The sequence below is a fragment of the Anguilla anguilla genome, chromosome 2 (assembly GCF_013347855.1).
Source record: "Anguilla anguilla isolate fAngAng1 chromosome 2, fAngAng1.pri, whole genome shotgun sequence".
Lineage (NCBI taxonomy): Eukaryota > Metazoa > Chordata > Actinopteri > Anguilliformes > Anguillidae > Anguilla > Anguilla anguilla.
The window spans coordinates 32,484,113-32,506,145 of record NC_049202.1 but is presented as its reverse complement, the minus strand read 5'-3'; the positions used below and the strand labels follow the sequence as shown (position 1 = coordinate 32,506,145).

The following is a 22,033-nucleotide window of genomic DNA, read 5'->3' as shown; positions in this document are numbered from 1 at the left end:
TTCAATCTTTAAATCTGACAGATTTGCTTGTAGGCATAGATGTCTTAAACCCATAAATCTAACACTGTCATTTATAAGCTCTTGATGAATTAAAGTATGCGACCATACAAGCCCCTTTCACATGAAAGCCTTGGGACACCTACTCCTGCACACTGTGGCATGCCATGTATGCTTTAACATTACAGTGACCCTTTAGAATGAACTATTCTATCACTTGGAAAAAAAAAAAAACAACTATCTGACAAACAGGGTCTGAAACTTACAGTATATTGGACACCAAAGTACCTTGCAAGTCCATGCCAAATACCAGAGAATCTAAGGTCCCTACAACTTATATATGCTTACTGTGATTGCTGTTGGGGTCCATTCAGTATTGGGTGTGATATTACCTGGTGAATGGTGCAAAGTATATAAAATAGAAAGTGGACTTCATTCCATTTTGATTCCATTGAGGGCAGCTCACTGAATTTGACCATGCTCACCATAATCACTGCACCATTATGTTTGAAAATCTTATTGGCCTTGGGGAAAGACACATAATTTCTCCCATTGTATCCTTCAGCAATAACGAAATGCACCATTACATAAGCTTCAGAGGTGTTCCAGCATGAGCAAGTTAACTGAAGCGATGAGAACCGTGTCTCAATGTCATTTCAATGTCATTCATTCACCTCTCAAAGACTGACAGGATGCTGGGGGGCTGTACTTTTAGCTGAATAGGCATACAGGTTTAGTAGGAAAAGAATGCTTGGGGGAATATAATGTTTCCATGCCCCTTTAATCACTTCTGACTCCTATACAGACTTGTTTAAAGTTACATAACTTGTTACATAATTACATATATAAATGAAATAATATATCTGCAGTTCTGAGTATAAACTGACTGCTATACTTTTTTGGAGGGATATAAAAAATTGCAAATGTTATTTGTGGATTTCTGGTTTTTTGGAATTAGTGTAATGGAACACTAACTGTGAAAGTTTGCAGTTGTTTTTGTCTCTGTCCTCACACATCCAGTCTGCACCAGAATTAATAATGGAACTAATTGTTTTGGTGTGGCAAATATAAGCGGTATATGAGTTTTTAAAGTAGAGGTTAGCAGGCGAAAAGGTCCAGATATTATCAAGATCCTGCCCATTCACTTTCATATCATCTCCGGAAACTAATCCAGTCTCCTTTTCCTAATTAACTCCCAAATAAACATTACTCACACAATTACATACATGCATCAAAGCTGGCCCTTATGAAAATAGGAAGTCAAAATATATCTACGTATGAGAAGGATATATACACTTTATGAATTAAAGAAATATGGCAAATATCACAAATACAGGGTGACAAATTAAAGGAAAAACCAACATAAACAGTAAGTAAGTATGGTGTTGGGCAACCACAAGCCACCAGAACAGCTTCAATGCATCTTGGCAAAAATTTTACAAGCCTCTGGAATGTACTGTAGGGATGGAACACCAATCTTCCAAAAGGTATTCCCTCATTTGGTGTTTGATGAAGAGATTTTGTGAAGAGCACTGTTGACCATGTGTCCAAAATTTCCCATAGGTGTTCAACTGGATTGAGATCTGATAATTGTGAAGGCCATGAGTCACATCATTTCAGCCCACTTGTCGAGAATATGGTGACTCATTTGACCATTTTCGCATTTCTGTAGAGCAGTGCCTATGGTTTTTGCACCACTGAACTCTCAAATGTGCATTTGTCTTTGTAATGTGGGGCTTATGCACTGCAACCCTACTGTCCTATCCCTCTCTACGTAGTTGTCAACGGGCTGTTCTTGCTGACACAGTCTGATCACGTCCTACATTGGCATTCTCAGTCACATGAGGAAGAGTTTCTCTTCTGTGTTTCCTAATGCACTAATGCACAAGCATCATGGTCATCAAATGTGCACATTCGACCACGATTTCTGACCCTCGTTTATTGATGTCTTTCCCATAAATCTAAATGCAGACATCACTTTAGTCGCTGTTGAGCAGTCTTTATGACTGAAGCTCCTGCCATCCATGCCCCGATAATGAACCCTCTTTCAAAATCACTTATATCTTTTCCTCTTGCCATCTTGATCCAAAATTGAGGTCAACTAGGTCTGCTTCGCATTTTTAAACATGCTACAGAGCATGATAGGATGTCAACTGCTTAATTCACTCATCTGTATACTAAGTTATAGATTGCGAAATGGTGTATATACACTTCCACAAACAGCATCACTGAAACATTTTATTGCATGGTTAATTTGAGTTTGATCAGTAATGACCTCATTTGCTTTAAATCATTGCACAAAAATTTACTTGGCTTGGCTTTCCCCAGTTGTCTTACATACACATTTTATTTTCCAAGTTTCAATTCATGCATTTGTTGGAGGATTTGTTCTGTATCTGTTGTTTTACAATTTATTCTCATATGGAGCACTAGTGCATACTCAGGAAGTGTATCCCGAATGATTTTGGTTTGTGTGGAATTTTACATTTTCAATTTTTCAATTTTTCAATTTTTCTTTCATTCTGCCTCATTGTTCTCCTAAGGTGAAGATTTATGGGTTGTGGTATGGATTTAAGACAACTATGCCAAGATTGCAGCCTAGCATGCTAAGCCAGGCCGTGATGAGATAAATCAAGGCAAGCCAAGCCAGGCTAAAAAAAAAAGAAAAGAAAATCAATGTGAGAAACTCCCTTGTACAAATTCTTTCCTACTGCTGTAAAGACCGTCAATAAATAAAACATTTGTTGTCAAGTGCAATTCAAGCTGAGGTCAGCTATGTGAGGTGTGTGCACTGTATGCAACGACAAGACATTTGTACTATTTTGTAGCTGGCAGGAATCAGCCGTATAGCTACAGTCAGTACGCTGAGTGAGAAGTTGAAGAGGAGTGAGAGTGAAGGGCTGCAAGTCCGTGCAGGGGGTGCAGGTTTGTGAAAATGACACAGAACCACAAGGCATACCCCCGACAGCACATTCCACTAAGGGGGCCGATACCCTTTAAGTTTTACTGTACAGCACACACCCACTTGCAGGGAGGAGGAGGGAGCGGGAGTGTATATATAAATATGAGGCAGGGGTCTTAAGGTGTGTGTCTGCATCCTTCAGTGCGTCTGAGCGGCTGACTGTGCCACATATCGGGAGCAATGTCTGTCATCGGCAGTTACAGCGACTTCTCCAGCAGGGGAGGGGGAGGGATCTCCATGGGAGGCTGGGGGTCTTCGGCCGGGTCCTCCCGAATGGGCATGTCGGTGCTGTCTCGCCAGAGCGGGAGCGTCTACGGTGGGGCGGGGGGCAAGGGCACCCGCATATCCTCCTCCATGGGCATGTCCTCCATGGGCATATCCTCCTCCATGGGCAAGCTGGGCTCCTCGGACGGGGGCTTTAGCTTCGGTGGAGGCGGAAGTGGAGGCGGCGGCTTCGGCGGCTTCTCCCTGGAGGCCAGTGGCGGAGGGGGCTCCTTTTCCATCAACGAGAAGCAAACCATGCAGAACCTGAACGACCGCCTGGCCCGGTACCTGGAGCGGGTCCGCACCCTGGAGACCGCCAACGCCAAGCTGGAGGAGCAGATCCGAGCTTGGGGGCTCAGCCGCACCAAAGTCTCCACCCAGGACATGAGCGTCCACCGCACCACCATCAACGACCTTCGTAGTAAGGTACTACATGTTAACCAGACAAGAGGGTCAATGAACGGGGGCATTCAGTAAAACACAACCAGGCATGTGTGCAACAAGCTATAGGGCACACTGTAATCAGCGCACACACACTTCTTTTCACTCATGAAAAAAGTTTATGCCAATAATTGCGTAACTTCTATGTAGAACACGCAACAAGAGAGCTCCCTGCAGCACTTTGTAGTATCTGTTCAGAATGATTGACATGGTTTATTTTGGGCGTGGCAATTCATTAATAATTATGAATGAATCTGTTTGAATTCTCAGATGTAATTCCAACAGACTTGAAATGAAAGTATGAATGCAAATCTTACAGAATCAAGTGCAGTTTACTTGCAGGGCAAAATCTGTGTAAAAGTATCTTGGGGAAATCAGTGTTTTCTATTTTATTTGCTTTAACTTCTTTTACATTAGGAATTACATTCAGATAGACATAGTTTAGCATGCTTCAGTTATATGACTATTTATGAGTTAGAATAGCAACACAATGTCTTGATTATGTTTCTTGCTTTTTTGCTTAGTTCTGCCAAATTTGTATATAATGACTGCGGATAATTATTCACATAATTTAATAACAAATCATGCTCATTCATAACAAATATTCTCAACTGACATGTATCTTCTCCCTTTTTACTAAGCCCATACATTGAGATGCGTATTGAATTACTATTAATTAAAAACTTACCTCCTTAAAACACTACAGAAAACAATAATTCAGTTTTTCCCCTTAATTTAAAGATCCTGGCTGCTGCTGCTGTGAACCTTGAAATAAGTGTTCAGATTGACAACGTCAAACTGGCTGCTGATGACTTCAGAATCAAGTGAGTGTTTTGCCTTCATCTTGGATGCAAATATTGTTGTTACACTATTCACTGAGAGTGAAAGTGTAGATGTAGCTAAGGACATTAACTGATGCCTGACACCATGAAGTAGCACTTAGCAAACATTAGTAAATCATTTACAACTCTGAACTGTGTCTAATTTACAACAGGGTCTGAAAACCATATAAAGGGTGTTAACACATATTAAGCATACACTCACATTCAAACGACTCACAGATTTAACTTATTGTCATGAAACATGGATGTCAACAGGTAGTACCCACAATTTATAACCCATTTTATGGAGAACGATGGCACCTGAAAGTACAAGTATTTGCATTATGTATTGGTTTATGTATTATCGTACTGAAGTAAGAATTCTCAAAAAGCCATTACAGAAATTGTTAAATACATTGAATAGGCCTTGGTAATGGATCTGGTGGACTCTGTGAGTAATTATATACAGTACCTTGGATAATGTAACAGCAAGTCATTTGTTAAAGCATTTGAGAGAGGGTGTTCTTAGTGCTTTGTTAATACATTACTTACTGATTGTTCATGCAGATATGTGTTCACATCAATTAATGTAACCATATTACTGACAAAGCCTGACACATCTTTTGTAGTCTGTGTTATTGACACACTATGAAGTATCAGTAATACTTTATGTACTGGATAGTCTATTCATCATTAAGGCATTAAATCTTGCTAGTGAACTCTTTCATTCAGCCTATTAGCTGCCCATATAAATTAAGTACCTTATTCTCTGTTTATGACTCTAATCAAAATACAATCATGTTATATTTGAAATAGGACAATACACTCTACTTGATGGTGGAAGTTATTAATGATTCCACAGGTTTGAGAATGAGCTGGGTATCCGACAGTGCGTGGAGGCGGACATCATCGGACTCAGGAAAATGATGAGCGACCTGGTCTTGGCCAAACATGACGTACAGCTACAGTTAGATGGGGTGAAGGAAGAAATTGCTTATCTGACCAAGAACCACGAAGAGGTAAGTGAACAATGCAAAGAAGTTTTATTCAGTTTTATTCAAACTTTCATCAAAATGTCTGCAAACAAAAACAAAAATGCAGATCTGCAAGGTCACAATCAGCTGCTGTTGTGAATTATACCGCACCTTTCTGTATTTCTTCTATGAATGGTAGTTACTTTGCTGCTGTGGTTCTCAACTCTTGTTCCATATAGCCAGAGATAATGCTGGATTTGTCGTCACTCTGCACTTAATTAAACCAGGGGTATCATTTATAAAATTTTGTGGAATTTCTACAGTAAAAGGTTATGTTTGCACAAAGGTAGAATACTGCGTACTGTGAAATGTCTCCTGATTTATAAAAATTGTCCGTACACTCACCTGCGCGCATCTTCTCACAATCAACTTGAAATTAAGTGCAGAGCGTAGTATCCTGCCTCGGTTACTCTCACATTTAACCATAACTGGTTAATGGAAAACCTAATGTGAGTATGATATGCATGTAAATCAGTTTGTCGTTCCAGTTCATTGTACAGTAAGCACGAGTACGTTACCATGATGCCTGCACCATGTAATCAAATTCCTCCGTGCGACGTAGTATTTACAGCATTTTCTCACTGGCCTTACATTGGCGGAACGTCACCGTTCAAAGCATTGAACGGTGACGTTCCGGCAACGTAGGGCCAGCGAGTAAATGCACTCAGTTATACACCTTCAAACTTTTATCAAAGGTAGAGGCCAGGCAGGCTATATTGTTTGGTGGAAATAGTTCTGGCATAATCAATAAAAGAAACTGTGTAGTGGCAGTATGTCACAGTAGTCGATCCATTTTGGAAATTCAAAAGGAGTGGTTGGGTATTGAAGTGGATCCATCAGAGTTTCCAGTTCCCACAGTGTCCAAAATGTGCATACGCATGGATCATAGTTTGCATAAATGTATGCATCTTGTTTAAACGTCAAGTTTCACAAATCAAGAATCCAAAGGGAAAGTGGCGTGCGCATCTTTTTTTGTGTATACACACCATTTATAAATGAGGCACCAGGCGATTAGACCTGCTTTCTTGTGTCTATATTGGTTGCAGAATTTGCAGGTGAAATAAAAAACCAGCAGACCCAGAAGTCAACCAAGAGAACCTCCGTTGTACTGTATTGAAGTTACACGCCTCTCGTGTTACTCCGCTTAAAGTAATCCGCACATAAACGTCATTTTATAAATGAGATGCATTCCGCATATTCGGGGTAGATCCATCTCACAGAGTTTGACTCTAACATCCACCATTTTGTTTTGTTCAAAACAACGGTGTCCAAACTGAGGCAAACTGTGCTGCCGTTCTTTACAGGAGACCGTGTCCTTCCGTGCCCAGCTGAGCGGGCAGGTGCAGGTGGAGGTGGATGCTGCCCCTTCAGCAGATCTCAACCTGGTCATAGATGAGATCAGGGACCAGTACGAATCCCTGGTGGCCAAGAGCCGCAGAGATGTCGAGGCCTGGTTCAAGACCAAGGTAGGCAGCCCCGATAGGACACCAGTCAACATCAGCCAATGACCAGTTCTTCACCTTCACACCCAGGATCAGGTGTCATCCAAATGATTCAATTAAATCTGACTACTTATTACTTAATATTTGTGTTACGTACCTGATCAAATTTAAATACACTTTCAGACCGTTTTTAGACCTCTTTTTTCAGGAAAGCACACACAAGCAAGCACATCCGCTGAAATGTATGCAACCATACGCAAGCCACACCTTTAAAAAAAACAGAAAACTTCAACCCACTGAGCTGTGCTGCCGATTCCCCAATTTCACCCTGTGGGGTCGCTATTGTCCAGTGAGGACATAACCCTTGGCCCCTGGGTGACACCATGGTTAATTACACATGAGCTCTCTGTGTGTCCTCCAGTCAGAAACAGTGCAGCAGGACCTGAAGGTGAACACAGAAGTGCTGCAGACCAGCAGCGTGGAGCTAAAGGACAGCCAGAGCAGCATGCGCAACCTGGAGCTGGAGTTGCAGGGCCTACTCTCTATGGTAATTAGCCGGGCGACCAAATTCGACCATGAATGGTCAGAATATATAATATTAAAAAATCCATCCAAAGAGGTTAAGTTGAACATAAATTTTTCAACCCTGTCTTCATCAGTTGTATTTCCTAAATTAAGGCTTTAGCTAATATTTATTTTTGGGATGTAGTTTTCCAATTGAGGGAAGAAAAGCTGACCACCTGGGATATTCCCTAATGCTCTAACCATGGCCTTTTCAGAAAGCGTCCCTGGAGGGAACCCTGGCAGAAACAGAGGCCCGTTTCTCTGCCCAGATGGTCAGCCTGCAGGCCACAGTGACGGGGCTGGAGGACCAGCTGGTGAAGCTGAGGGGCGACATTGAATTAAACAGCCAGAAGTACGAGGACCTGCTCAACATCAAGATCCGGCTGGAAATGGAGATCGCAGAGTACAGGAGGCTTCTGGAGGGAGGGGACATAGGGTGAGGTCAACTGCATAGCCCGACTTCCCTATGATAAAACACTGGAGAGATATAAGGCACACATGGTCTCGGTATGTTAAAATAAGCACCAGTTGAACTCTACGCGAAATGACTTTTACCAACAGTAGTTATTCTGAACCTTTCCAATAAGAAGGTGTACGGACAGTGAACATAAGACCACCATGAAGAACAACCCCTTTAAAATCGCTCAACTTATTTCCATGTAACTAATTTTGCTAGCTTCTTAAACAAAGTGGTTGGAGAAAGATTTCATTAGTAGTAGTGTACAGAAAGAAACTGTCACGTGATCCTCCCCCAGCCAACGCCCCCTCCCCACTGCAGTAATACATTTCTCCCTAATATATGCATGGCTTAAAAACAAAGTGAACATATCAATGCACATCATCAAACTTTGAGATGGCTTCTGTCTAACATGTAACCACATATGAGACAGAATGTTGCTGCAGATAACTATTTGTGTAGTTATTCAATGAAAAGCTCACAATGGCTCTTCTTGAGATGCATTCTACTCAGTTCCCACTAGATGTCACTATAGCCATCAATTTACTATTTAAAATGATCAAGCACTGGAAATTAGCTATGGATTGAATGACAAAACTAGATTATGATTGTAACTTTTTACATCTTGACCACTAAGCAGAGAATGGCTAGCTATATAACAGACATACTCTTCAGATATTTGAGAGTTAAACTGATCCTGAGAATATATTAAGCATGTCCTGCTATTTAACTGTTGACTACACTCTCAAAAGAATGATGGACCTTGCATTATCATTTTCTTAAGATTTTATTGTCTTTAGATTTTATTGTTTTCTTTATTTGTTCTCCTGTTTGGCTTTTACCTTCATATTTCTAAAAGCAATTTGCGGACAGCATATGGCATCTATATCTGGTATCACTAAGATGAATTGTTTGTTATCCAGGAGTGTATATTGTTGTCAAGATTTCACTGACCAAAGCCAAAGTCTAACAAGACTATTACATTTCAAGACATTTGACATTCAAGAACATGAATGGCAGAAACTCTCAAAAACACCAGTATTACTTCATCACTGTTATTAGGAATCTTGATTAATTGTCCAATAACTACATGTTACAGCTTCCTTCATATCTGGTCAACATAACTGAATTGCTGAAATCAAATGTAATTGAACAATACTGGATTGAAAAGTTGTCCTGATTGGAAGGACCCAAGTACGGGATGGAAATGCTGGGGAGGAACACCGTGGAAAAACTCCTGGCCCAAATTATAGGGCAGTGTTCCACTAGAGCCTCTAGATGTCACTCTATTCAAACATAAGTCGACCACCCTAAAGCTTACTGTGTTTTGATGAATACAACAACAGGAATAATAATTGAGGTGAATCATTTAAATGACAGCTGAAACAGATAAAGTTGAAAAATGTTATTTTGCCACAGGAGGTGACTTGTTTTTCTTGCATTTATCAGGTTAATCTCCGAGAGCAAGGTTCGCCTGGAAAGCTCTATTATCGGTATGTAAAAACAGCCATGGTATTTGTCTGTCTTTCTCATGGAATTCTACTGCTCACCATCTTCTTATCGATATTAGAACAAAAAAAAAAAAGAAACATAAATGAAGGACATTCACAAAATTGAGTGTGCTGATTAACACTGTGAATAATGCATTTGTGGTTGGTGAAATCTTTCTTAAAAAGGCAATGTGCAACTAGATCAAAGCGAAACAAAAGTATCACAACCTTCTGGTTACCAGATGCAGAAATTATGTGTACCTAGTAGCCATATATAACTAGAACTTTAAATTACGAAATGTTACCCTAAGGTAATTGTCTAGTATCAGGGGAAGGAAGAGAGGGTGAAAAGTAGCTCAGCCTGATGGTAGAATGCACATTAATCTGTGATTTTGTGCCTTAGGAAACCAGGGTATAATGACCTCTTAATAGCTCAACAAAAACAATTGCATTCAGCACAATTTATCTCAAGGTGACTTTTTAAGCTGGTTTTCTGGTTTTAGTTAATACTTCCTCAAAGATTGTTGGGGGAAGCACGTGGTGAGATTAAACAAATGCTCAATTTCACATGCTCAGTTAAACATTTCTAATAAAAGGCTTCTAGAATTTCTCATGTATAATGAAAAGCATCAAAAGCTGTTTATGATGGAAAAACTGGAATTATGAAGAGAATCAATATAATAAAATATTTAATATTGATTCAGACATGAAAAGTCATATCCAAAAAAAATATTTTTAAAAGGGTGTCTGAAACCAGAAAACCCATGCCTAAGTTCTGAGTACGTTTTCTCAGTCTTTGGTTGATGAATATACACCTTATGATACAGTATGCCTGAGAAAAATTTTGTTCTGGTTAAATGTGATGGAAGCTTGTCTTGATCTTATAGGGCTGGATACAAAACTTGGAACCGTTGAAACTGAATCAACTCGTGAAGCCTCATCAGTAACAATTCATGAATCCTCATCAGTAGGAGCTCCTGAATCCTCATCAGTAAAAATCAAGAAGGTGGTCACTGTGGTTGAGGAGATGATTGATGGGGTGGTCGTAAGCTCCAATTCCGCAATCAGCAGCACCATCCTCGATGCAGGTACCCCAGGCCTAAGCGTACTGGAGGTAGAAGAAGCAAGAATCTCTCCGGTACCAGAGTAACCCCACTCCCCAATTCTGAGGAAGATGGAGGTTTTCACCCAGGTCCTGGAGACAGCCCATGTATACATTACCTCCTGGATTTATTAAATAAAGTTTGGCAAGTTTAGTGATCACCAAAATTTGCATTACGTTTTTTTTTCCTTCACATGCAAATTGATTTAATGTTGTTGACTGCTAAACTCCCCAAAATAAGTCACGTATTTTGTTCAGAGCTAAGGACAAATGTTGATCGAATCCAAGCCTTAATCTGAATTCAACAGTTTATGAAGCAACTGAATCCCCTTATTCTCACATTGAATGTGAAGGTTTTTTGGTTTGCTTTCATCTTGAGAGCACATTAATCATCCAACACTCAATAACTGTAACCAGGGCTCTCCTTGAGTACTCCATTGGCTCAATAAATGAGCAATGCGCCCACAGCCTGTGATGTGCAAAACTATGTCTCCAGTAGTTAACACCTGACGTTACAATGTGTTATGTTTGCGAACTGAGTTGTCATAGCTTGTAATCGGGATTTTTACAGTGAGCCCAGATTTGTATGATGAAATCAAATCAGATTTTCAGCTGGTGAGTGCTATTAACCAGAAGCATGTCAGGGATGTCTCTAACTCCGGCTATCGTACATTTCCTTTGGGCCTGCATGTTCGTCTGCTCACTGCAAGACAAATGTTCGTGCTGCTCAGAGGGGACCGATACATTCTTCTGCAGTAGTGACAGCTCCATCGAATTTCGCTTCACGCAGATAAACAAAACGCTCGCAAATCCATTCCATTTCCAGCCTTCAGTCATCTTATCGGTCGCATTTGGGGAAAAAAAGGAAACCCGTGTGCGTCGTTAGCAAAGATTACTCTGAAATGAAATTGAAAAGGCAAAACAGCCTTTTATACAGAGGCTTCGTAAACGAATGCAGCTGCTTGGGAAACAGAGAGCATGAAAGGATCCTGGGATTTATCCCTTTAAAAGGGGAAGAAATCCAGGCCCAGCGTGCTGAGAAGATCCATCTGTGGCTTCCGCTTCACAGACGTGTGCCGTTTCAGCGCAAACAATGCTTCCACGACTCCCTCGCCAAACAAAATACCTCAACCAATCTCATGCTAATTCTGCAGTTTGTATTTGCATTTATACATTTCATGAAAGGGCCTAGCGCTTAGAAGCCCATTGATCAGAATGGCATCTTTGTTGTGGCTACCAGTCAGATTTAATTAATAGTTACTGGATGTGGCTCCTATGGGAAAAATACATTTGCTCCAAGAGCTGATTGAAAACTTCCAATGGCTTCACTACACTTGCTTCACTGACATATGGCCGCTCATTCGCTCTCACCTCAGGACATTGTATTACACTCTATGCATCTCCCTTTAAACAGGTAAGTTTACCATTCACCTCTAGATGGTGTCATGGATGAAGGAAGTGCCATATCCCAGTCAATCAGAAATTGTTAATTAATTCTGGATACTAGATGACTCTCTCAAGTGCCACCAGTAACTAAAGCTGTAAATTTATGTGATTTTTAGTCAACAATATTTTACTTGCTCTTGCTAAACATTTCATAAACAGCATTCCTTTCTTACTCAGATTATTCTGATGTATGTTTATTTTCTGATCATCAGACTTGACAGTTTTAACTTCTGGATGAGGAGGTTGTCTTCTTCACTATATGGCGTTATATAGTTATTGGTAATGTATTCACGTGAGAGGTCACACTGTACTCTGAGATATGAGACAACCTGTGGTCTGATTATTTTGCCAGTTACATTCACCTCAAGTGCAAAAACGTAGGGGTGACATAGCTCAGGAGGTAAGAGCGGTTGTCTGGCAGTCGGAGGGTTGCCGGTTCCATCCCTCGTCCTGGGTGTGTCGAAGTGTCTCTGAGCAAGACACCTAACCCCTAATTGCTCCCAACGAGTTGATTGGTACATTGCATGGCAGTCTTTCACCGTTGGTGTGTGTGTTTGAATGGGTGAATGAGAGGCATCAATTGTAAAGTGCTTTGGATACAAGCGCTATATAAATGCAGTCATTTACCATTTACCAAAAAGTTTCCTGTCTTCTGAAGAAACTGCATATTTATGAATAAATGGGTACACACTTAATACATATGCTGAAAAAACTCCTGTTGAAAAGGAAATGAAAAGTGCACTTTATTTTGCTGTAAGTGGTCTTCTATCCTTAATCTGTACTGTGATGCAATTTTGGTATAAATTCTGTTTAGATTGTGATACTCTATGTAAAACATATCAGTTCTGAAATGAAACACACATTAGGTGATAGCAATGTATCCCCAGTCACTGGTACAGTACAACAGTACAGTTTTTCTCCTGCGAAACCAATAGCACCTTTGCAACAACTAGTAAAAAATGATTCATTGAACTACATACATGTTTAACTTAATAACATAGTATTTTATTGGGTAAGACTTTTATGTCCTACCACATTATTTGGTAATGTGCAGATTATTAATTATGTCAAGTACATTCACATTTTGTATTCTGCCTGAAATATCATCGGGGCGGGGGCTGGGGGGGTTCTTGGACAAAACACACTTGCAGCATAAATACTGGTTTTTAATTATTTTAATTATTTTCTGTTTTTTATGGAAAGCACATATCCATACAGTCAACTGATTGTACAAATAAATTTACATGCCAATTTATTGTGTTATGGTTCAGGATGATTAGCGACTATGGCATGTGGTGTGGGGATGTTTTTAAGCACAGGAATCATATTAAAACATCGGTTTCTGGCCCTCAGGTGTGAAGAGCTTATCCCAGATCTCCACTTTCATGATGGCTCGCCCCATGGGGGACATGGTGGCTTTGATGTCCAGGTGATTGCCTATATAGTTGATGCCCGACCCAGTGGCCTCTGCCCTGACAAAGCCTGATTCCTTATTGTAGTACATCTCCTTGAACAGTGACTCATTGCAATCCTTGCCCTTGCTGTGGATGCCCACAGCAAACCAGTTCTTATACATATTGTAGTCATACGGGATGGAGAACATCACGGACAACGTTTCCATGTCATTTCTCTTGGCCCTCTCTAGGAGGTCATAGGTCAAGACGCCCACGCTGCCTTTGGCCTTGCCAGACGTCTTGCTGAAGGAACACACCTCGGTCATCAATGGGCGCACTGTGGGCTGGGGAGGGTTGTAGGTGTCCCCACTGTCCAGATAGACCCTGAAGAAAACCGACAAATGCCCACTCACGTAATCCAATCTCATCATGCTTGGGATTTTATAACAGTAACTGGGGTTTGATCTACGCCGTTGGAGCAGTACAGAATTACTTCAAATGAACTTACTTGGGGTTAGCCAGGCAGTAGTCTCTGGTGAGGTTTGAGATCTCAATGGTGACATTTCTACTGCTGCTCAAGTTGGCTGCCACTGCCTCTGCAGATTCAGACATCTTTGAGAGCTTGATTAGAGTGAATGTCTTACACTGGGAATACAGAAGGGTAATCAAGATTAAAAAAGGAAGATGCCACTGATGCCATCTGCTCCTGGAAAGTTCCCAGTGAACATTTTAGTCATGAAAAGTTGATGAAAAGTCAGTGAAATATTAGGATGTAGCCAGGCCATATCTGGGTAAAACCTAAGCTATACTGGGGTTAACCTAGTCCGTTTATGTCAAAATGTCTCTCAACCTAGATTTCCACCCCTCTAGATTCTGACTTTTGCTTCACTGGGTTTGGTCTGCTCTGTAAATGCACTTTGTGTGAAATTACTTACTGTATCAAAATTAATGAAGCAAATATATTTAAGAACCATCTGGAAAAATATTATAATTCTCAAATTTTGATCCACCAAGAAGTCAATCAATCGATCAATTAAATCAATCCCTTGAAATGCAACCATTAAGGTACCCAAATGGACAAACCTCAGAAGATATTGACCTTGTAAAAACTTAAAGAAAAATAACTTCAAATGTTTTACCAAATACTTTCACCTACTATGTCTACCCATTTGACACACCCTGTTTATTTCAGTCTCTCTTATAACAACTCTATCTCCATGTATTCACAGTCTGCACATTAACACTATTGCTGAAGGTTAATTTAGTTTTTTCTAAAGCTTATTAAAGCTTACATGTGTAGTGAAAGAAACATTCACAAGTTTGTCAAATGTGCTGGGTTTTCATCTTTAATTAGTATATGTATTTTATGCAAAAAAAAAAAAAAAAAACCTCAACACTGTTTGAAAAGGTGAATGCTCTGTGTCAGGCGTATTATGTGAGAAGAAGCATCACAGAAGTTACAGATCCTTGCAATACTGTTGTATTGTTATACTGAATCCTGATTGATTCAGTGTAACAATTTTGCTGATAAACTCATACAAATGTATACTGTATACTTTCCAAACAACAACAACAACAACAGTAATGATAATAAAAATTTTACAAAGCATTATATGAGCATATATGAGAATACTTTTAAGCTGAGCTGATGTAGGTTTAGCTGGATTCATGAAAGCAGGTTAACTTGCATTGTCAGTCAGAGACTTACCCGCAGCACAACCAAAGGGCGTTAAGTCAGACGCAACCTGGCAAGTCTGTCAGTAAGTTTTGAAAAAGCTTATCAAGAATGGGACAAACATTACCACCCACAAGATTCCTCCCCTCATTCCTCTCTCAAAAAACACGCCTTCTTCATGCACCCCACCTCCGACAACAGTTTTAAAATAAGGTGTGGACTCTCCTTTTTTAAGTCCTTGTTTTTTTCTATACCTTTGTGAAAAATAGAATTCAACAGTCAACACGCCTTTATCTGCGGGTTGCCACCATTCCAATACTCAACCACAAAGCTGTCCGGTAACAGATGTGAGTGATCAGATAATCTAATGCAGAGGTTTTCAAGCTTGGTCCTGTGACCCATTTTGTATGCTTGGCTTGTGTTATGCTACCGCATGATCAGTTAAGTTTGTTAAAAGCATGTTCAGATTCTTCCATGTTTATTTTTTCCATAAATTAGTTTCAACACAGTTCTGTTTTGGTTTGTCATCATTTGCTTTTCTTCTAAAATTTTAATTTTTTCCATTTGACTGGTTTAGTGTCAATGACTGAGTGTCCATATGATCAGCCGTCAGGACCCCACTGATTTCAACTGTTACTCTATAATGTAATAAATCTATACATTTTATTGTAAAGAAATAGCTTTTTATATACTGTAACACAGAAAATGAAAAAAGTTAATGACTTAATAAAGGTATTTCATGGCATACATAGCTATTCTTGACATAATGTGGCCTTAACGGGTCCTTCAATAACATAATAGAATCTATTTATGAACATTTAACTGGTTGTTGCAATTAAGAAGTTGTAGTTTGTTCAATAAATTGCACATATGCCAAATGCCTGTAATGTAATACATATTGAATCCTTTGTGTAAATGTAAACAATTTGTGTAAACAATAAATATTTCTATATTTGAGCCTGTTTAAAGAGTAAATATTACTTGTTTTCATTTATTTAGATTGGAACTATTATAAATCCCCTCAGTAAAGGCCACAGCAACATCTTCATCCAAAAATGGTCAAAACGAACAAGACTTGATGGATGTGATGATACAATTTTTATTATCTATTACAGTATTTTTCATTGGTGATTCAAATTCCAGGAATAAACCACATCTTGTACATTCAAAGCAATAACCAAGCTTGGTACGTCAAACTTGATTTTGTAAATCACAACATGACAAATAGAAGTTTAATGTAACTAACACACATTAGTTGTGTGAGATGAACATGATTTTATTCATTGTGCTGCCTCATGGCCAGACCTCCCTTGCAAATACCAAAGGTATTATAGAAAAAGAAAAAAAATAATAAAAAAATCACAAGTAAAGAAATATATTTTTATTTTTTGTTTTATTTGTTGACAATAAATTGACATAAATTCAAATGAGACGTTACATGCCAGAAAAAGTCAATCTTTTTGATGCATCGAATACAAACACTTTGCCTGGAATCACTTTTTATTATGTAGTTCTATGCTTCCATTTTACTGTTTCTGAGAATCGTTCACTGGAATGTTCTTACTCCTCATATTCATGGAAGGTAACCTTTCAGGCCATCCTATCATACACCTCCAACTTAATGATGGCCCTGCCCACATTTGACATGTTGGCCCTCAGTTCCGCTGCTCGCCCCTTGAACTCCACCCCAGAACCTTTGCTCTCAGTACGGACAAAGTTGGCTGGGTCATCTTGGTAGTACATGTGCTTGTAGAGATCCTCATCACATTTACGGGTGTGCTCGAAAATTCCCACCCCAAACCAGTTCTTGTAGAAGTTGTAATCAAAGGGGACAGAGAACATGATAGCAATAAGCTCATTGCAGTGGCGATTCTGCATGTGAAAGAGCTCATAGGTTAGGACCCCCACGCTTCCAGAGGCTGTGTCGTCCTTCTTGGTGAAGGAGCAAACCTCAGTCTTGGTGGTGCGCACTGTGGGCTGAGGAGGGTTGAAGGTGTAGCCACTGTTCATGTACACCCTGTAGAGAGAGGTCAAAACACTCAAGGCACAATGTTTGGATCAATATGCATGCATAACCCAGGGAAATTGTACTGTGAGGTGTATAACAATCAGCCTTCTAACGGCCACTGAAATGACTGCAATGTAAAGTAGGCTACAAATATTCCTTCAGGGAACAATTCTGAGGTCTTACTTAGGGTTGATCAAACAGAAGTTACTGCTGAGATTGGTGATTTCGATGGTGCAGTTTCGGTTGGTGGTCAGTTGTGAAGAAAATTCCTCTGCAGTCTCAGGCATCTTGAATTGTCTGAAGGTCGGTGACAGTTTCTCTGTGATACAAAAGAAAAAGAAACTCTCATAAAAAGCTGCAAAATCAGTAGAGCACAGGCTGACCTGAATAAACCACCTGAGGAATGTTATGTTGAACTAGACAGGGCTGTTCTCAAAAAAAAACAGAGGCAGTGTCATCAACTGGTCTGGTTCTAAAAGCTGCAAATACATTGTGTGAAACTGGCAAAAATATGAATGTTAATGTGAATACCTCCTCAACGCCTTGAATTTTAAAATGAGGAAAAATCCGGTTTAGAAACAAGCATTTTTTGCTACATGAATGCTACATTCACTTCATGAGTTGCACTCCGACTGACAAGCAGTTACATTTTTGATTAATGACTTTTGAAACAATTGTTGAATATCCAAGTACCTCATTTTTGTAAACCAGTACTTGGGCTGCGTAACTGAACATATAATTCGATACAATAAGCTGCTGCAGAAAATAGTTGAAAAAACCTTAATTGTTTGTCCCTAGCAATAAAAAGCATGAAATATGCTCCAGCACTCTGCATGCATCATGTAAAGCTAAAGCCACTCTGGGTTTCCTTAAAGTATGTACACTGTATTCGATAAATTAAAATGAGGCAAAAACCACCTACCTTGTCTGAGCTCTTGTGCTTCAGAGAGCTGTTAGTCCTGTGATACCTTTTTCTTTAAGGAGGTGGAAGAATGAGGCGAAACGTGCACCGCTGTCGCTTCCCTCCCCTTCTACCAGTTTAGGTGTGTCCATAGTTTTGCAGAGATTACAAAACCCTGTCTGTGCCTTTTGTATTTCAGAGCTAGGCAGGGGGGGGGTATAATGATCATAATTTGACTTGGAGAGTTTGTGAAATATAACCGTATAATTCATGGGGATAGGTATTTTGGCATAACAGGTCGTTTCCTCCTCCTGGAGAGTCAACCGAACCAGTTGACCAACTGATCTGTGTGTGTACCTAGTAGAATAACTCAATGAATTACATCTGCTTCCGTGGGTTACTTTGGAAATCACACGACTAAGTTTCCACGGGAGCAACATAATGAAACAAAAGCAACTTGTTTAAAATGAAACATTTTTATTACATTACATTAACAAATATATTTATTAATTACCCTTTCTAGAAGCAGTCATTGTTCAGCTGGGTAGTCAGAAACTTGCCAGCAGACAACTGTTTCTGTTTCCTTCTGTTTTCTTACTGATTCTGCATTTGGCCAGAATAGTCCTTAGCTCGCTTTGAAAGTGGAGTCTGTTCTGTGTATAGCCTAGTACCTAGGACATTTCTTGGTTAGTAGGCTTCAGTTTCTATGCAATTGATATACATGTACTATGTATTACAACTGAACTTTGAAAGCTGATTTACTTAACCCCTTAACCATCAAGACTATGTATCAAAGGAAATAAGTGAAGAATTATCCATGGTATACACCTAATGTACATAAAAATGCAACTCTGCTGTTGATTTCACAAAATTCACATCAGCTCAACAGCAAAATTATTGTACACAGTTCTTCCCCAACCTGTTGCCCACCACTGGAAACAATTGTGCAGATAACTAAAAGGAATGCAATTTTGCCAGGGTTCTTCCAAGATGTCCCAAAACATTACATTACATTACATTACAGGCATTTAGCAGACGCTCTTATCCAGAGCGACTTACACAACTTTTACATAGCATTTTACATTGTATCCATTTTATACAGCTGGATATATACTGAAGCAATTTCGGTTAAGTACCTTGCTCAAGGGTACAACGGCAGTGCCCTACCCGGGAATCGAACCTGCGACCTTTCGGTTACAAGTCTAGTTCCTTACCCACTGTGCTACACTCCGACCCCAAAACCACACCAAATTGCACATTTTGGATAATGTTTTGAACATGTTATCTACACCACAGAACGAAGTTTTCTTCATTCGAAATGACATATTTTGGGCAGAGGAGAATCCATTCTAACATGTTTTTGAGTGTCAATATCTTGCAATAATTAATATTATGTTGAATGTTTAAATATTTATGTTAGCTGGCAGGAATTATAACCAAAAAATAATATTAGTTTGGGCTGAACTCGCATTGCTGCTGCTATCGTTATTCACCTTTTGCCCATTAGAAGCTTTGTGAAAGAGACAGACTGTATCTGTGGCGACTGCAGCAACCAATTGTAATGTCAGTGGCAAGTGTGTTGTTCAGATTGTGAACGTTCCATTAGTGTCAATCAATGTAAAGTTGTAAATATCTCAAAAAATATTTGCGCTATTGACACAAAAAGCACAAGCAACCAGGTGAAGCTACTAGCCAAACGTGGTGGGTCTTACTAAAAGGCTGTGGGAGGAGTAGCATACAGAAAGTTGATGTGGAATAAGAATAAATAATAAACACTAAATTCACTTTTTTGGTATACTTTCATGCCTACCAGTGGGGTCATTGGTTTGTCTAGAACACCCTCTATAAGTGAATTTCAACTTTTTAAATATAATACAAAATAAAACCTCTAATTCAGATCTCCTTTTTCAAGATTTTTTAATACTTTTGTTACCGTGTAAAACCTTTTTCCTCCGATCTTCCGTGATTATAAATACAGTTTATAGCACAATACTAAGGTGTTTCTAGAACTATCTTGCTTCAGTGTGCACATACTCTCTGCTTGGAAGGACAATCTACGTTAGCCCAGAGTGCTGATAAGGCAACAAGTGACGTTGTTGGCTAGAAGTCTGTTGCAGACGCTGAGTTCAAATTAGAGGCATGTTTGTAGCCCATTTTAAAATAAATTGTGGATTGTTGCTTAATTACCATTCTGCGCCGTCGCCCATACCACTAGGGGGCAGGGGGGAAAGAGCTACTTATTGTGTTTTGGTTGAAATGGAGAAACTAGTGCCAATAGGCTAGAAACAACACTTAAGATCTACTACAATGTGACAATGTTGTCAAGCTTCTGTTTAGCCCCTTTCAAACATGGAAACCACAACATTGTCGGGTTCAATTATGCAGGTTAGGCAGTGGTTTTTCCTGTTCACACACAGGTCTCCCATGTGAAAAAATACCATGTCGAGTTTCTTCACACATGACATGACTATTCCGGATAGATGAAACAAGGCAGTATGTCTACCCTCCAAAGCAATTCAGGACAATTTTAACGATACGTTAGTTTGTCTTTAAAACAGCCTGATATTTTATTGAATATCAGTTTTGACAGACATGTAAATCCTACCGACATGACATAGTTGAAGACAAAGACTGTATTCCATGTGGGGTGTGCCAGAAGCTGCTGAGCTGAAAATTGATGGGGGAAAACATAAACTTTAACGAATCAGTGGTAAATAATAAAATGATTTCATTTGCATTGAACAATTGTGCAGATTTTATCAACATTGTTTAAAATTGTGGATACATGCAGGCCTTATGTACGTTCTCCACAATCACACTCAGAGAACATTAATGGCAAAGATCTGCAATGCACAGATTTATTCATTTAAATGATCTCAAAGCGCAGTTTTATTTGACAGCCTTTATTGCAGGTTGTGCTGAAAGAATACTTGGTAGTTAACAGGGTGGTTTATTGTTTTTCCTTAAAGGGGTAGCATGTACAGTACTGTGCAAAAGTCTTAGGCACCCTAGATTTTAAAATATAATATATAGTATATATTTGGTTTTAGATGTTTATTTTTTGTTTTCTGCATTAGTGTGTCAATAGAAAAGAGCAAATTTGAGATTTCCAAAAAATGAAATTTTACAGATACATTTTTGTATTTTGATAAATAAAGTAGTATTTTAATTATTAGATTACTTTTCAGATAAAAACTTGATCAAGGGTCTCTGGGATTACCTGGAGAGCCAGAAGCAAGCAAAACAGCCAAAATCTGCAGAATAACTGTGGCAAGTTCTCCAAAATGCTTGGAACAACCTACCAGCCAATTTTTTTATAAAACTGCAGGACAATGTACCTAAGAGAATTGATGTAGTTTTAAAGGCGAAGGGTGGTCACACCAAACATTGATTTAGTTTTTAACTATTTACTGCTCATAATATTATTTTTCAATATTTATAACCTTTCATTTAATTATTTTTGAAAGCATCTTAGCTGTACAGCATTTTTTTTACAGGTGCCTAAGACTTTTGCACAGTACTGTACATTTGGCGAAACTTTGGAGGGGGCTAGATTTTGGGGAGAAAAAAAAAAAAACATTCCATCCCCTCTCACCCCCTGCCCTCAGCTTTCCCTCCAAAGCCCCTCCCTCCAACCACATGCACTGTAGAGAGGACATATCGGGCTCTATTTTCCGGGAATCATTGTCACACGGCGCATGGGTGCTATCAATAGCGCGGCGCGTTGTGCACTGGGTGTTGCTTGTGATTGTTGGTATTTTTGGGACCAGAGATGAGCGGTCACAACATAAAGCATGTAGCGCACCTGCCGACAGGGCAGGGTTATACTGAATATACTATCAGTAGGCGTGGCTCTATTCTTTCCCTTTATGAGCCATGCGTATGGCGCAGGGCATGTTGCCGATTTCCGTAGTCTACCACTGCAATGGAAGACTCGGATAATGATATAATGTGTTTCTCATAATGTTTTTGCAGGAGGTGCAGAGATCGCCTGTAACTTTTTTTTTTTAATTGAGTTGAACGAAACACATAAAT

The 22,033-nt window shown here is 39.5% G+C and overlaps 3 protein-coding genes across 3 annotated transcripts; 1 reads left to right on the top strand and 2 right to left on the bottom strand.

Moving 5' to 3' along the window:
• Positions 1-3,084: 3,084 nt before the first annotated feature.
• Positions 3,085-10,733, top strand: LOC118219842 (keratin, type I cytoskeletal 13-like). Its single transcript, XM_035403300.1, has 8 exons — positions 3,085-3,649; positions 4,406-4,488; positions 5,348-5,504; positions 6,824-6,985; positions 7,383-7,508; positions 7,741-7,961; positions 9,432-9,475; positions 10,360-10,733. Exons 1-8 carry the CDS (start codon positions 3,140-3,142, stop codon positions 10,620-10,622), a joined length of 1,566 nt encoding a protein of 521 aa, XP_035259191.1. The 5' UTR covers positions 3,085-3,139; the 3' UTR covers positions 10,623-10,733.
• A 2,444-nt stretch (positions 10,734-13,177) lies between these two features.
• On the bottom strand, positions 13,178-15,203 carry LOC118221434 (DELTA-sagatoxin-Srs1a-like). Its single transcript, XM_035406505.1, has 3 exons — positions 15,123-15,203; positions 13,923-14,059; positions 13,178-13,798 (listed from the first exon to the last, which is right to left on the bottom strand). The coding sequence occupies exons 2-3, from the start codon at positions 14,024-14,026 to the stop codon at positions 13,348-13,350; spliced, it is 555 nt and encodes a 184-aa protein (XP_035262396.1). The 5' UTR covers positions 14,027-14,059; positions 15,123-15,203; the 3' UTR covers positions 13,178-13,347.
• A 1,252-nt stretch (positions 15,204-16,455) lies between these two features.
• On the bottom strand, positions 16,456-18,154 carry LOC118221394 (DELTA-sagatoxin-Srs1a-like). Its single transcript, XM_035406439.1, has 3 exons — positions 18,020-18,154; positions 17,281-17,416; positions 16,456-17,106 (listed from the first exon to the last, which is right to left on the bottom strand). Exons 2-3 carry the CDS (start codon positions 17,382-17,384, stop codon positions 16,680-16,682), a joined length of 531 nt encoding a protein of 176 aa, XP_035262330.1. The 5' UTR covers positions 17,385-17,416; positions 18,020-18,154; the 3' UTR covers positions 16,456-16,679.
• Positions 18,155-22,033: the final 3,879 nt, after the last annotated feature.

Coding starts and splice junctions, on each gene's coding strand:
- LOC118221394 (XM_035406439.1), bottom strand. CDS start 17,384: ATGCCTGAGACTGCAGAGGAATTTTCTTCACAACTGACCACCAACCGA. Junction 17,107..17,280: donor TTCTGTTTGATCAACCCTAA/GTAAGACCTCAG, acceptor CTCTCTCTACAG/GGTGTACATGAACAGTGGCT.
- LOC118219842 (XM_035403300.1), top strand. CDS start 3,140: ATGTCTGTCATCGGCAGTTACAGCGACTTCTCCAGCAGGGGAGGGGGA. Junction 5,505..6,823: donor TGACCAAGAACCACGAAGAG/GTAAGTGAACAA, acceptor CGTTCTTTACAG/GAGACCGTGTCCTTCCGTGC. Junction 6,986..7,382: donor AGGCCTGGTTCAAGACCAAG/GTAGGCAGCCCC, acceptor TGTGTCCTCCAG/TCAGAAACAGTGCAGCAGGA.
- LOC118221434 (XM_035406505.1), bottom strand. CDS start 14,026: ATGTCTGAATCTGCAGAGGCAGTGGCAGCCAACTTGAGCAGCAGTAGA. Junction 13,799..13,922: donor TACTGCCTGGCTAACCCCAA/GTAAGTTCATTT, acceptor GGTTTTCTTCAG/GGTCTATCTGGACAGTGGGG.